The sequence below is a fragment of the Fusarium proliferatum genome (assembly GCF_900067095.1).
Source record: "Fusarium proliferatum ET1 genome assembly, contig: FPRO_scaffold003, whole genome shotgun sequence".
In the NCBI taxonomy this organism is placed as follows: domain Eukaryota; kingdom Fungi; phylum Ascomycota; class Sordariomycetes; order Hypocreales; family Nectriaceae; genus Fusarium; species Fusarium proliferatum.
The window spans coordinates 1,759,998-1,773,474 of NW_022194792.1; the positions used below are offsets into that span (position 1 = coordinate 1,759,998).

General features: G+C 49.4%; 6 protein-coding genes across 6 annotated transcripts; 2 read left to right on the plus strand and 4 right to left on the minus strand.

Annotated features, from left to right (window-relative positions):
* Window positions 1-22: 22 nt before the first annotated feature.
* On the minus strand, window positions 23-1,045 carry FPRO_06481 (uncharacterized protein; the record flags this gene model as incomplete). Its single annotated transcript, XM_031228601.1, has 2 exons — window positions 23-373; window positions 419-1,045. The coding sequence occupies 2 exons, from the start codon at window positions 1,043-1,045 to the stop codon at window positions 23-25; spliced, it is 978 nt and encodes a 325-aa protein (XP_031078921.1).
* A 739-nt stretch (window positions 1,046-1,784) lies between these two features.
* On the plus strand, window positions 1,785-2,762 carry FPRO_06480 (uncharacterized protein; the record flags this gene model as incomplete). Its single annotated transcript, XM_031228602.1, has 1 exon — window positions 1,785-2,762. The coding sequence occupies one exon, from the start codon at window positions 1,785-1,787 to the stop codon at window positions 2,760-2,762; it is 978 nt and encodes a 325-aa protein (XP_031078922.1).
* Window positions 2,763-2,908: 146 nt separating this feature from the next.
* On the minus strand, window positions 2,909-4,645 carry FPRO_06479 (uncharacterized protein; the record flags this gene model as incomplete). The annotated part of the gene is made up of 3 exons (XM_031228603.1): window positions 2,909-3,221; window positions 3,269-3,864; window positions 3,911-4,645. The coding sequence occupies 3 exons, from the start codon at window positions 4,643-4,645 to the stop codon at window positions 2,909-2,911; spliced, it is 1,644 nt and encodes a 547-aa protein (XP_031078923.1).
* A 935-nt stretch (window positions 4,646-5,580) lies between these two features.
* FPRO_06478 (putative bifunctional D12/D15 fatty acid desaturase) lies at window positions 5,581-6,934 on the minus strand (the record flags this gene model as incomplete). Its single annotated transcript, XM_031228604.1, has 4 exons — window positions 5,581-5,758; window positions 5,807-5,975; window positions 6,024-6,831; window positions 6,881-6,934. The coding sequence occupies 4 exons, from the start codon at window positions 6,932-6,934 to the stop codon at window positions 5,581-5,583; spliced, it is 1,209 nt and encodes a 402-aa protein (XP_031078924.1).
* A 1,588-nt stretch (window positions 6,935-8,522) lies between these two features.
* FPRO_06477 (uncharacterized protein) lies at window positions 8,523-11,061 on the minus strand (the record flags this gene model as incomplete). Its single annotated transcript, XM_031228605.1, has 3 exons — window positions 8,523-9,776; window positions 9,823-10,548; window positions 10,606-11,061. The coding sequence occupies 3 exons, from the start codon at window positions 11,059-11,061 to the stop codon at window positions 8,523-8,525; spliced, it is 2,436 nt and encodes an 811-aa protein (XP_031078925.1).
* Window positions 11,062-11,866: 805 nt separating this feature from the next.
* On the plus strand, window positions 11,867-13,091 carry FPRO_06476 (uncharacterized protein; the record flags this gene model as incomplete). The annotated part of the gene is made up of 4 exons (XM_031228607.1): window positions 11,867-12,095; window positions 12,182-12,237; window positions 12,340-12,791; window positions 12,842-13,091. The coding sequence occupies 4 exons, from the start codon at window positions 11,867-11,869 to the stop codon at window positions 13,089-13,091; spliced, it is 987 nt and encodes a 328-aa protein (XP_031078926.1).
* Window positions 13,092-13,477: the final 386 nt, after the last annotated feature.

Genomic DNA, 13,477 nt, shown 5'->3' on the forward strand with positions numbered 1-13,477 from the left:
CAAATCCCAAACCTTAGCGTCATCACAGCAAAACGGTCTCTTCCTCCCTCATCCCAGCCCACTTCCAACAAGCATTCCACAACAGCTCCCTCCTATGGACGTCCTTACAGGCAATGTCCTCTTCCTCCCGTCTGGCCCCCATGAAATACCCTTTTGTGCCCTTGAATCTCTCCCCAACGCTCAACTCGACCAATTCTCGACCTGATTGCGCTGCTGGCCGCATAGTATCTGTGAAGTGGCGCAGTACAGGGAGTGATATCAGTACCAGACTAAAGGCAAGGCGCATAAACGGCGTCTGGATCCTGTGCGCACGGGAATCGACCATGCCTCCTGGATCCATTGCTATAACGGTGATACCAGAGAGTTTGGGATTCTAATCTGTCAGTTTGAGGATTTTGAGGTAGTGACTATTGCTTACCTTCTCAAGCCTGACGTTGAGGTCATGCATGAACATGATATTCGCCAACTTCGAGTTTCCGTACCGATGGAATCCTCCATCATACTCTTTCCCCTTCTTATCCGGCTTCTGCTTGACTAAAAGCTCAGTATCTTCTGGAATACCAGGTCGTTGCTTAAAAAGTGGGTGTGAACGAGTTGTATAGTGTGTATCCGAACCAAGCATCACGATCCTCCCATCACTCGCCATACTTCCAATCAACTTTAGCACCAGAACAAAATGAGATAAATGGTTGACCTGGAACGTCCTCTCGAAGCCATCGGGAGTGTAAACCTGCTCTGTTACAGACATGGTGAAAGCATTGCAGATGATAGCTTTTATAGGAGGTATCTCGCCAGAAGCTACTCTCTTTGCTGTATTTTCGGAGAAGGCTCGTACGTTTGAGAGAAGAGAGAGGTCGAGAGCTTCGATGGAGGATTTGGGGTGCGAGGAGAGGATGGAGGAAAGTTGGGCGGTGTTGGGGTCGGAGGGAGATGCATTGCGGACTGTTGCGAGGATGGTGTATGATGGCTGGGTTTTTATGAGATGTGCTACATAGGCAAGGGCGAGAGAGCCATTAGCACCGGTTACAATGATGGTTCCCGTCATGTTAATGGTGTAAGTCGTGAGCTGTTGGAGTGACTTCGGAAGGCCAGTTACTCTTTTAACGAACTTTTGATGATAAAACTGGATAGAAAGCATCACCATAATTACAGGCACCTCTTGTCTTATTTATAAAAATACAATTCTATGACTTTTCTGGGGCGAGTTGCAATTTCATCAGGGAATCCTTTCGCTTGACGGAGTTGGCTGGAGTTCCGGGTAGGTCGGAGTTCCGCGGAACTCCCAGGTGTTCACGCTCCGGGACAGCTCAGTCTGTAGTCTATATCAGTTAGTCGGCGAGTCAATAATACCCAGGATTAAATTCATCAATCCTCTAATACTATGATACTAAATCTTCCAAAGACCAGCTCAGTCTTCCAAGCTTCGAACAGGTGAGGACCGTTGGGTTCGTAAGCCAGTGGCGTTTCATAGAAGCCACCTTAACATTAAGGTTATGTTTGGCATACTCCATGCTTACCTACCCTTGAGAACTCCAGGAATTTTATATCAGCATTCCCTGAGTCCATAGCTGGGCCACGATGTCGTGGTTCAGCTTCAATAGCGTCACATTCTTCACTGGCCAATGACCTCATTATTATCAATATGATCCACATCGCGAGTCTCCAAAAGCCGACGCCCATAGCCGCCCGATGACTGATGACAAATCCCATAACCGACATCACATTTAACTTGATACGTAGTCCCAAACACTAGGGGCTTTGAAACAACTTCGGGGCAACTCGACATGGCGGATCGAATTCGATATAGCAAGTCTCAACTCGAGAAGTATTACGATCGGATTGCCTTCCCGGCATCTGATCGCCAGTACAATATCAGCAACCTCACAGCTGAAGATCAACGGTCCTACCTCGACGCTTTGACAAAACAGCAGATCCTCACAGTTCCCTTTGAGAACCTTACTCTTCACTACTCATGGCATCGCACCGTCGACGTGAACGCTGATCATCTTTACGATAAGATCGTGTATGAGAGGCGAGGCGGTTACTGCATGGAGAATAACACTTTTTTCAACACAGTTCTTCTCTCGTTAGGTTATCATACCTATATGGTCGGATCAAGGGTCTTTAACCCTGATGCTGGGAGATTTGGGGGCACTTCGCATTGTCTTAGCTTGGTGATTATTGATGGGAAGACATTTGCCGTTGATGTTGGCTTTGGGGGACGGAATCCGACTGAACCGTTGGAAGTTGAGCATGACCGTGTTCATACGGGATCAAGTGGTTTTCAAATGCGATTGCGGCATGATGTTATTGCACAAAATGTCAGCAATCAAAAGCTCTGGATATACGAATATCGATCCCGCGATGGAGGCGAGTGGGTTCCTCAATGGTGCTTCATGGACTTTGAGGTCCTACCAGAAGATATCCGAGTCTTCAACATGTCTCCATCCAAAAGCCCTTCAAGTTTCTTCACTTTCAAAGTTGTCAGCGTGCAGTTCACTTCTGAGAAGGAGGATTATTCAGACGGAAGCGCGAGGGACTTGAAAAATGTGGGTGGTGCCATTGATGGAGCCTTTATTATCGATGGGAATTTGTTCAAGTATAGAAAGGGTGGAGAGACTAAGTGGGAAAGGAGCTTCAAGACGGAAGAGGAGAGGCTAGAAGCTTTGAGGAAGTATTATGGTGTAGAGTTGACCAAAGAGAACGAGAGGGCTATCAGCGGAACAGCTGGCGCTATACAATACTATAGAACTGGATCATAGCCGTTGGTATTAGAGTATATGCTTATCTCTCTTGCATAAAAATGCCTGCCCGATACGCTTTAGGATACAAGCCATGATGAAATATTACATTTCAACTGAACGAAATTACACCATAGATCGAAAACGTATGATGGCCAGTTCATTCATCACTGAAACTCAATATCATCCAAAAGCGCCCATGCGGTCGAGGGACTCATCTGAAAATCCTCTTGATAGGACATATCCCCCTTCCCCAACATAGTGCGGTAAACCTGCCCCTTCGCCCTTCGATCCAACTGATGAGAAATAGATAGTATCGTGTCAAACGGCTCTTTCGGCAGATATTTCATCACACCATCAAAAACTCCAAAACAGCTATCCAAAAGCTTTCGATCCTGGGTCACAAGATCATGGTCTGGAAACTCAATCATGTTAACTATAATGAGAATCAGGCATGGGAGTGCGGTGCATGTATGAAGCCTATCACTCTTGTCAGTGCTGGCAGTATAAATGGGTTAAGAACTTACCATAGAATATACTCTGTCAATTTTGCCGAACTGATTAATTCCAGACACACTCGAGCATTACCAACACATTCGCCCCATCCTGCTGGTAGAGGTGTAAGGTCCGCTCTTTTAACCTCACCATCAATGTCGTCGCTGATATCTATCACCGCAGGTGAAAGATACCGCCTCACTCTGTTGATCCATGTATCTTCAAACGTAAATATCGAGTGGATTTTTATCCGGGTCTCAATATGACGAGACCATAGGTTCGTCATCATAACCCTCGCTAATGGGGATAACGTCTTGTTGATACCCTCTGTGGTATGAAGCACTGGGGGTATTTCCTCCACCCATTCTTTAAGCAATTCTTCTATCAGAGCAATTGATCTAGCTTTACTTTCTGGTGTGAGGGTATGAGACTTTTGGCTGTAGAGAAGATCATGGGCTTTTCCTTGGATGAATGCAAACTTGGCGCATGAACGGAGGTAATTGAACTGAATGGTGTCGGTTGATGAGGTGATGATACCAAGATCTTCTTCAGGGTTCGCTTCTGGTAGGTCCATGTCTGTTTCACAGTCGGCCTGTTGATACGGGCATTGAGACCTTTGCGCCATTTCCTGTCATTTGTTAGTATCAGGAGTGTAGTTGACGAGTTCAACGTACCCTGTCATAGATGTATGTAAGCCAGAACAAACGAGTCCTATGCGCCTGTTCCGATTTCGACAGTCCTGTCAATACTTTCTTGGAGTTCAACCGTAGACTTTGCGCAAGCCGAATGACACTCCCAGTTAGAACAATAGCGAGCTGGACTTCTGAGGAACCTTGGAACAGGATCACCATGCCCAGAAGCACTTGCAGGCCCATCAAATCTTGGCCTTGCATCATTAACTCTGACATGGTAGAGCGTGCATTGCGAATAGTTTGGGAAAACGCAGGGTCGTCCACTGTCTTTCCCTCAAGGATGCGATAGTTGATAGCCAGGACGACATTTATAGCAGCCCATGCGACCGTAGAGCGCTTGGTGGACGAAGAGTACCAATCAAGAAGCATACGCATAAATGCATTCTCTTCGAATAGTGGGATTATAGTGTTGTAATTGCGGAAATAGTTGTCTACAAGTGGGAGGACTTCTGATAGAGGAGCGAGCTCGAGCTGATCTGAGCTCGCAGCCTTGGTCAATTGAGAGCCCGCATTTGAGAAGGTAGTATGTTGGCATTGAGCTAGGTCCAATGGTGTCTGAATTGGCGAAATACCCCAACTATTTGAAGACCCAGAGACATCGATATCGCTGAGAGGAATGTCGAGTCCTGGCTGTGTTTGCGATGCTCCAAGGGTTCGCCCCCCAAGCGCTGTCAAGAGAGCCTCAATGTTAGCTAAGCGCTCTTCGAGAGCGGTCATACGGTCGGGTCTTTGCCATCATTAACAACAATCGAAGGACAATTGATTGCAGGTACCTACTGGACCTCAGATTGGCTTGGGGGCGCCGGAGTGATTCCGCCATTCCGAGTCGCCTTTCTTCGACTTGTTACTGTCGTCTTGCAGGTAACCGCATATAGACTGCAATTAGAGCATGTCGGTTTGCGCCCGTCGCACTTAATTTTCCGCGACACGCAGTAATCGCACGCTACAGAATGTCATTAATCCAACTTAATATGATATCTTGACGTATCTCACCTTTTCGTCTACTTGATTGCGCTGTCTCCATATCGATGCTCAATTGAACAGATCTCAATTGATTGAAACCTCCATTGTCACTCAGATTGTCGGATATGGCGTAGCGGAAAGCCCGCCAAACTCCGCCGCATTAACAGGGGCTTTCGGGGGTTCTAGGGTGTCTTGACATGGGCTTAAACCTTGACAATCTCCTGAAAATCGCCCCTTATCGTGGCGAAATGTGAGGATATCTATGATGCTACATGCCCAATTTCATGTTTGCGCTAGAGAATAGTTGATATCTGATTTATCCTGTTATCTCAGTGTTTCACGGTCTTGTCTGCTTCACATTCTGAGACTCCAGTGGCGGAACACGGACTTGGCGTCTGGCGGAAGATAATTTAAACGCCCCGGAGGCGACAAGTGCGGGGATTGAATCATGGATCTCACTCAGACTGTGCCTCTCTCAACAAATCCCCCTTCAATCTCCAGTTTAACAAACAAACTCCATTTTATTGCGCCCCAAGCGCGAAAGCCAAGTGCTCTAGCTTGTCTAGTTTCTTTCTAATCGCGTACGTCGCGTGTCGTGTCTAACTTGATCTATCGTTTATGTCTATCACAATTGTCTATCATAACCTAGCGATTTGCCTCAGACCAATACGAGTACCAGACCCGGAGCTCTAGTCCTTGTTCCATCGCATAGCGCCAGGTCTGGCAGGGTCGTGCTCCACGTACTTGAGTGTGCCGAAGATGGTCCACAGCTGGCCCAGGAAGCTTCGGTCGTCGTGGCAGTAGTGGTCGCCGATAACGGGCTTGATGGCCTCGGTGGCCTCGTCAGCCTTGTAGAAGGGGATCTTACTGCGAGGTGTTAGATGTGAATTGGTGCCATCGAGACAGGTGACTTACGGGAAGAGATGGTGAACAACGTGCTTCTCAATGATACCGTGGAAGAGGTGCTTTCCAATGAAGCCAAACTCACGGTCGACAGTGGCGAGAGCTCCCTTGACGTAGGTCCAGCCCTCAGCGGTGTAGTGAGGGAGCTCGGTGTGGTGGTGGTGGAGGTAGGTAATGGCAACTAATCAATTAGCGACAAGTCGATCGATGCGATTGATCTTGAACTTACCGAGCCAGTGGTGAACCCACAGGTAGGGAACAAGGTAGAGGAAGAGAATGGTCGAAACACCAACTTGCTTGGAAGCAAAGTACAGAGCAGTTCCCATAAGAGCGAGACCGATATCGGAGATGAGGATGAAGATGGCCTCGTTGGGACGGAAAACAGCGCTGGTAGGCTCGAAGTGGCTGACTCGGAACCACTTGGAAAGGCCAGTCTTGGGCTCCCACTGCTTGCTGCCCTTGCCGGAGCTAGCGTTGAAGAAGAGATACGCCTGCCATCCGAAAAGCTGGTGGAAGATGAGCTTGACCATCTGAGCTGCGGGGGTGTCCTCAACGAGCTCAGCGACGTCAATGCCAGCAATCATGAGCGACTTGGAAGGCTTGGGCTCAGTCTTGGGGACGAAAGCCATGTCGAGATCCATGTGGCCGGTGAAGCGGTGGTGGCGGTGGTGAGAGTACTTCCAGCTGAAGTAGGGGACGAGGAGGAACGAGTGGAGGAACCAGCCGGTCACGTTGTTGACCTTTCCGTGGAGAGAGAAAGCACCGTGGCCGCACTCATGGCCGAGAATCCAGACACCGGTACAGAAGAGACCCTGGACGAAGCCGTAGACCATCCATGCTGCGACGCGGAGGGTCTGGTCGGGAATGCTGGGGATGTAGGTGAGAGCTGCCCAGACGAGGGCAGAGACCATGGCAAAGTCGCGGAAGACGTAGTAGAATGAGGTGACGAGCGAGGGCTGGAAGCAGTGGGCGGGGATGGCATCCTTGATGGTCTTGATATCGGGGAACTGAGGTTCAGACTTGGCCTCAAGAGTGACCTGAGCACGAGTTAGGAGTGCGACGAGGGGAGCTTCGTGACCGACTTACCTTGGGGAGGTCCTCGACCACAACAGTGGTGGCAGTTCGCTGTCGAGTCGCCATTGTACTAACGAATGCAGAAGATGCAATTGTCAAGCAAGATTCACTCGAGAGGAAGAGGAAGAAAGTTTAAAGAGGACGAGAGAAAGAGGAGAGGCGGGGGGTGACGGGTCGAAGAAAAAGGTTCCCGCCCCAACAAAGCTCTTATTATTTATTCCTACCTAGCTAAGGTGCCGACCGATACCATGCCAGACCAGACCTCGTCTCAGGATTACGGCTCTTGACCTAATCCGAAATAGCATACGAAAAAAAAACTTCTGAGAATTTAGAGAGACCGCCAAAACTTCAGGGACCCATGAATAGGGGTCCAGAACTTGGACTCGTGGCAGGCCAATCACGGCCCCACGATGTGCGGGAGATCATGGAGAGTTGAGGGAGACGTGTTCACGATGTGGAGCAACGAAAAAGGACCCTTAAGCTGTGAGTGAGCTTAGCACAGAGGTTAACCGAGTGGGTTCTTTTGTTGCAAGGGAGCCTTGCTGCTGCTGTACAGTGCTAGAATTTTGTTGAGAGCTCTTCAATTGCGGTGAGAGAGAGGAAAATACGCCGTGGAGATCGCCTCTTGCTGATACGAAAGGCTAAAAGGCAGGGCAGAGCAGAGAGAAGAGGCAATTTCGACAAGAGAAGATCTAATCTCACATGCTTGTCTTGGGTTCCTGACGAAGAAGAGTGGAGCACCCAAACCAAACTCGCAGATAAGGGTCTGACCTTTCGTGAGTGGCTGAATGGTCACGTTATTTAGAGCGCCGCAAAGAAGACTTCTGGAACAAGAGTTGTTCCGCTAGATAAAATTGAGAGGTTTTTTTTTTCCTTTCTCTCTTTTGTGGTGCCGCTGATTGAGTCGCGTAGGGACGGACCAAGGGAGCTTTTGTGGACTGGGGCCAAGGTTAAGCGCCTCTTCTTGAGTCAAGCATGTTCGAGTCAAGGTTTCACATGTTGACACTGATTCAATGCTTCATGCGTGAGGCTCTAACGCTCAGTCGAAGGCAATTGAGAGACGCGGCAAGACAACGCGACCGAGGTCATAAAAGACGATAATAGCGACCGGCAATTTTAGGATAAATGGCACCTTGGAAGATAAACCTTGCGGAAATTGACGATGAACCCGTGAGACTTTTGCTTTAACTTCCCGACTCATGAGGCCTTTGATTGGTTTTCTGAAATCCCAGCTCAGAGACCTCAAACTCTCTTACCTCAGCTTTCATCATCGTCTTGCATGCATTAAACGCTTTGTTTAGGCGTCAAATGGCCTTGCGAGGCCTTTATCATGCCTGGTATTTTTAGCTCTACATTTCCCAATCTCACTCGTAACGGGTATCGCTCCCCGAGGTTCATGTGATAATTGATGCCATTCTATTATTCGTATGCCGCTTAAGGGCTGATCTCTATCTTTATATTTAATGCGATGCGTGCACTATGTACTATACCATGTAGAAAAATCCAGTCCAGTAACAAACAATGAGTACCCTTGCCAATTGGTCTTTGCGCCTGTTCATCTCATCCACGAAACCATGGGCTCCCTCCCTCGTATGTATCAACCCCTCATACATTATCGTAACAGTTCATTTCGTTATTATGCCCCATCTCATTTCTAGAAAATGAATGAGCACACAAAGACCAGGCATGTATAAATAGTAGTAGTCGTGTATTCCAACTCGAACCACGCAGCCTGACCGCCAAAAGCAATCTTCTTGCTCTGGGGAGTGGGATGCGCCACCTGCGTCTTTGGATCTCGGTTCAGCAGGTCCTCGCGGTCGGGCATGACCGGCGGGTCAATTGCGTAGGAGACCGGTGTCCAGAGCGAACTGCAGATGAAGAGGAAAGTGAGAGGTGGCCAGAATGCGTGGGTGAGAAGGGCGGTGAGTGTGTCGCGAACGGTGTGAGTCGTGACGAATGATCGGAACGATGTGAGGACCACAGCGACGAGGGTCAGATACACAAAGGCGAGGTGGAAAAGAGCCATGTAGTTGATGAGAATGCCCCAGAGACGTCGGAACATGTTCTTTCGGAGCTTGGCGTCACGCTCGTTGAGGGCCGAGCCGAGCGATCCTGTGGGCTTGAATGCTTGAGTTTGACCGCCGAGCCATGTTGGCAGAATGAATGATCGGATAAGGCAGAGCGCGATGTAGGGAGACATCCAGAGCTGGTATCGCGAACCTCGCTGACCGGTGTGATAACCTGCGGGAATGAAGAGAGCAAACTCGCAGAGACGGTTGGAGATGACGGATGCGAAACACGCGCGGATCAACCATCGGAGCTGCTCATCGGTAGCATAGGCCACAAGCGGCTTTTGCATGATCAGGATAATCGGAATGGCGAAGAGCGAAATGGTGAGCAGAATGGTGTACATGCTCAATGAGGCGTACAAGAATCCAGAGAATCGCTGAGCGGTGGTCATCTGGCGAACCTTGTCGCCCCAGAGACAAAAGTTCAGCTTGAAAGAGGTATCGACTGTTCCGATAGCCCATCGCGTTCGCTGCTTAAGATGACCGCCATAGTCTTCAGGAACAGTACCAAATTGCAGAGGCTCATGGATGAAAGCCGTCTTCCAGCCCTTACCAAGCATGAGAGTCGATGTAGCGACATCCTCGGCTAGAGATCCAAGAGGGAAGTTACCAATCTCGTCCAGAGCTTCACGACGAGCGACGTAGCCTGATCCAGTGCACCAAGCGACACCTAGAGCGTCCTTGATGGGCTCGATGACGTGGACGAAGAAATCGAGACTTTGGGCGAGAGGGTCCGAGGGAGGGGTGTTGTAGAAGAGCTGGGGAGGGCATGCAAGAGCCATCTTGGGGTCGATGAGCATGTGAGGAAGAATAGCACGGAGCCAGTCACGCTCGGGAATCTGCAATTGTAAGTATGTCGTTGGTCAAGGTGCGGGAATAGCTTACCATATCAGCATCCAGAGCTGCCATGAACTGACCAGCACCTCCAGGCAGCTTGTGCACCTCGTCAAGACCATAGTTCAGGTTACCCGCCTTGAAATGGTGAGGTTGGCCAGGAATCTTGACCCGAGCCATGTAGTACAGGTTCGGGTATATCATGGACAGCTTTGCACATGCTTCCTGCAGACCTGCAGACTTTCCATCATCGAGCAGAATGACTCTGAATCGATCCTGGGGGTAATCCAAATCACACGCCGCTCGCACCGTATCCATCACAAGATCATCGTCTTCACCACAGCAAGTGATGAATGCATCGACAGTGGGCACATCGTTGCCTGTCAATCGCAGCTTCGGGCGGTTGCGCTTCTTCATCGACCACATTGTCCACGTATTATGCATCAATGAAGGAATCGCTGTTGCAATCTCAACACCGATGAAGATCCACGCACCAGCATACGTCGTATCCGCCGCATTCTGCGCCCAAATAACACAAGCAATTCTCAGCGCAAGATACGCCATGTAGAGTCCAGTATTCGCAAACGTGAGAAAAGGAACAAGCCTAAACACCCATCGCTTCCAACCTCCCCAGATCTCAGCATCGTCGCGCTTATGCACATGCTGAATAGTGCTGCTGTCAACGATATAATCCTTGTTATAAAGTGTGTTTGCGCTGCTGCTCTGAGGCGAATGCCCGCCAGGCAGAAGCGCAGCGAGACTCAGGTGGCTCTGGTTCTGTTTGACGGAGTCAGTGACGTTGGATGATTTGTTGACGAGGGTGCGGGAGCTGACCATTAAGCTGGATGGTCTCCAGTCGACCGACGAATTGCCCGGGTGGTGATGCAGACGAGCTGGTGTCTCTCTACCGCTTCGCAGTGTCGGCGATGCAGAGCGTGAACCACCCGGTGTGTCGTTGAAGTACTGCCCAGGGCTATTGGCAATTTGCGGAGGCCATTCAGGCGCTGGACTGTAATCGTCAAAGTGCGCTGGTGAAGGCCTAGCGGGTCGTCCCTGCTCAGTGACAGAGCGGCCCTGAAACTCTTCTGTCGAAGACTGATAGGGCGAATACGGCGTGAATTGCTGCTCTGGAGGACCGTATGGAGAGTGGAGGTCTTGTTGGAAGTACTCCTGCTGCTGATACTGCCTCTGTTCATGCTGCTGCTGTTGTTGACGCTGCACGTCGATCTCTACCATCTCTCTATACTCCCTCTCCTGGTCCCCCTCAGCATAGCCATGATGCCCGTTCATCTTAACTCTGGACGGGTGAGACGCATGCGTTTAGGTTCCACAGGCACAACGTGGTACGAAAAAAAAAAAAAGTATGCAAGCCGATAAAGTCAATGGCGTAACTTGGCGAACCTTGGGTGGTGTTGGTTATAACGAATGACTGGTACTTTTGCTAACGATGTGTGAAAAGGAAAAGAAACACCAAGAGTTCAAGAAAACGAGAGAAGCTTGACTAAGGTAGAAGGAAGAAGAAGAAAACAAGGGAGAGAAAGAGGAGAGTACATAGAGACAAGAGGCAGATCCGATCCGTGGATGGGGGGTGTGTTGATTTGAGTTTGGTCCCCCAGTCTCTGCAAAGTATGTACAGCGTAGCCCAGTCCAGTATTGGTTCAGGATTGGTTTATTCTTGGAATAAACAAGCTCCCAGCCCATTAACACGAGCGAACCACCCGAGCATGCCGTAGCACTAATCCAGGAACAACTAACACACGCACTAACACAACACCCCCCTTCGTATCGCTGCGCAGGGGTCAATCCCGGCTTTAGATCAGGGGCGCCTTCAGCTGCGAGCGTGCTATCAGCTTGCCCACTGCGCTACGTGATTGGCATGTCGGCATTTCCACAGGCCACTCCGCATATGCAAGGGAGGGGGGGGAGGGAGTGCGCATTGCATTGGCTGGCAGCCAATTTGGGAATAACGAGCCTGTGCGAATGATAACGTCTACGCAGTTGCAAAAGCTTGTTGGTTTTTCCCTCCTCCATTGTTTGAAGGTCCAGGTCAATCTTGTTCTTCTCTTCTCTGCTCAAGAAAACACCAGCAGAAATAATGACGATCCGGTTTCTCGTCAATTTCGGCCTTTTGGCCCTTCCTATCGCCATCACGCTGGGTGTGTTGATCGGTCTTAACAGTTCGCGTGAGGCATCAGGTGGACCGCCTTTGTTCAAGCCAGATCCGAAACCGACAGCACCAAAGAAGAAGAATGGCATTACTACGGAACAGCATTGTCAAAAGTCTTATGGTGTACATCCTGACACCAAGGGCCAAGAATATACACGTTAGTACAACTTATCGAGTTACCGTGTAACTCAGGATGGGATCGAGTCTTGTGTGACGATTGTACCTTTGCTAACTGTCGCGCAGTCAATCCTAATCAGTGGGGTTGGGACGAAGGTGATGACGGAGGTTTATGTTTATATGTAAGTCAATCCTCTACTTTTCTATCATGATACCTCCTCATGATGCACCTCCTATGGCATCATGCGACACCAAGCTCTCCCACCCGATACTGACCATCGCAGGTCGACATCAATAATAATGAAACGTACGCAACAAAAACAACCGCTCCTCGATGGTCTGTAGTATGGGAATATCCCCAAGGCCCCGAAACCGCTCCTGTCCACGCCTTCCCCAACATCAAAGTCGACGGCGACGTCTTCCCCGCCAAGCTCAACACCATTGACAAGATCGAGATCGACTTTGAGTGGACATACGCTCTTGGCAACGGTTCCGCAAAGGGCGCTACGCAAGCTACAAAGACAGATCTCGCTGCAATGAAGAAGAACCTGCTCAACGCCAACGTCGCTATGGATATGTTCATGGACAGCGATCAGAAGAAGGCGCAGGACAGTGCTGATGCCTCGCACGAAATCATGGTGTGGTTTGCTGCTATTGGGCCTGCGACACAACCTATCGGCTTCGACGTTGATGGAGCGAACCCCCTTGCGACAAAGACTCTCCATGGCACAGAATTGTAAGTTGACCTTGGCGCAAGGAATATGCATGCGATGCTAATCGGCTCAGCAAACTTTACTACGGTACCAATCAGGCCAAGCAAAAGGTTCTGACGTGGTATGTCGACGAGCCCACCGAAAAGTTTGATGGCGATCTCTATCCATTAGTCGAAGAGATCCTCTCCATGGATAACGCGAATTATCCCACGTCGTCCTACTACATTGGTTACATGTCCTGGGGAACAGAAGCATACTCGGCCAACACGACAGTAACATTCGACGTCCCCAGCTTGTCGATAAATGTGGAGAAGAAGGCGTGAACCGTTAGATGAAGCATTTTCGCATTTTGCATATACGCATACGAATAACCTATAGATTAATGAGCGGCGTTTGTCTTAATTGAAGATACATATTTTTTTGTTTATGGTCAAATACATTACGCCATGTTGTTTTGCGCGGGGCATGTATATCCCTTGGAGGAAGGGTAAATTACAGAAAACGCCGTGGCTTGTTTTGTGATGGGGAGGGCTAGAGGGTGGTGTGGAAGCTATTGCATGCGCTATTTGGACAATGTTCGTATTTTTTGCAGGTTGTCTGTTTCTTTTTCCTTTTTCTGGTGCTGTTATTCAGGATCTAGTCTGTAGACGGAACACTTGCAGGGCGAGCGGGGCGGGAAGGGTGTGAGCGTAGTGAGCCTCAGTGATCA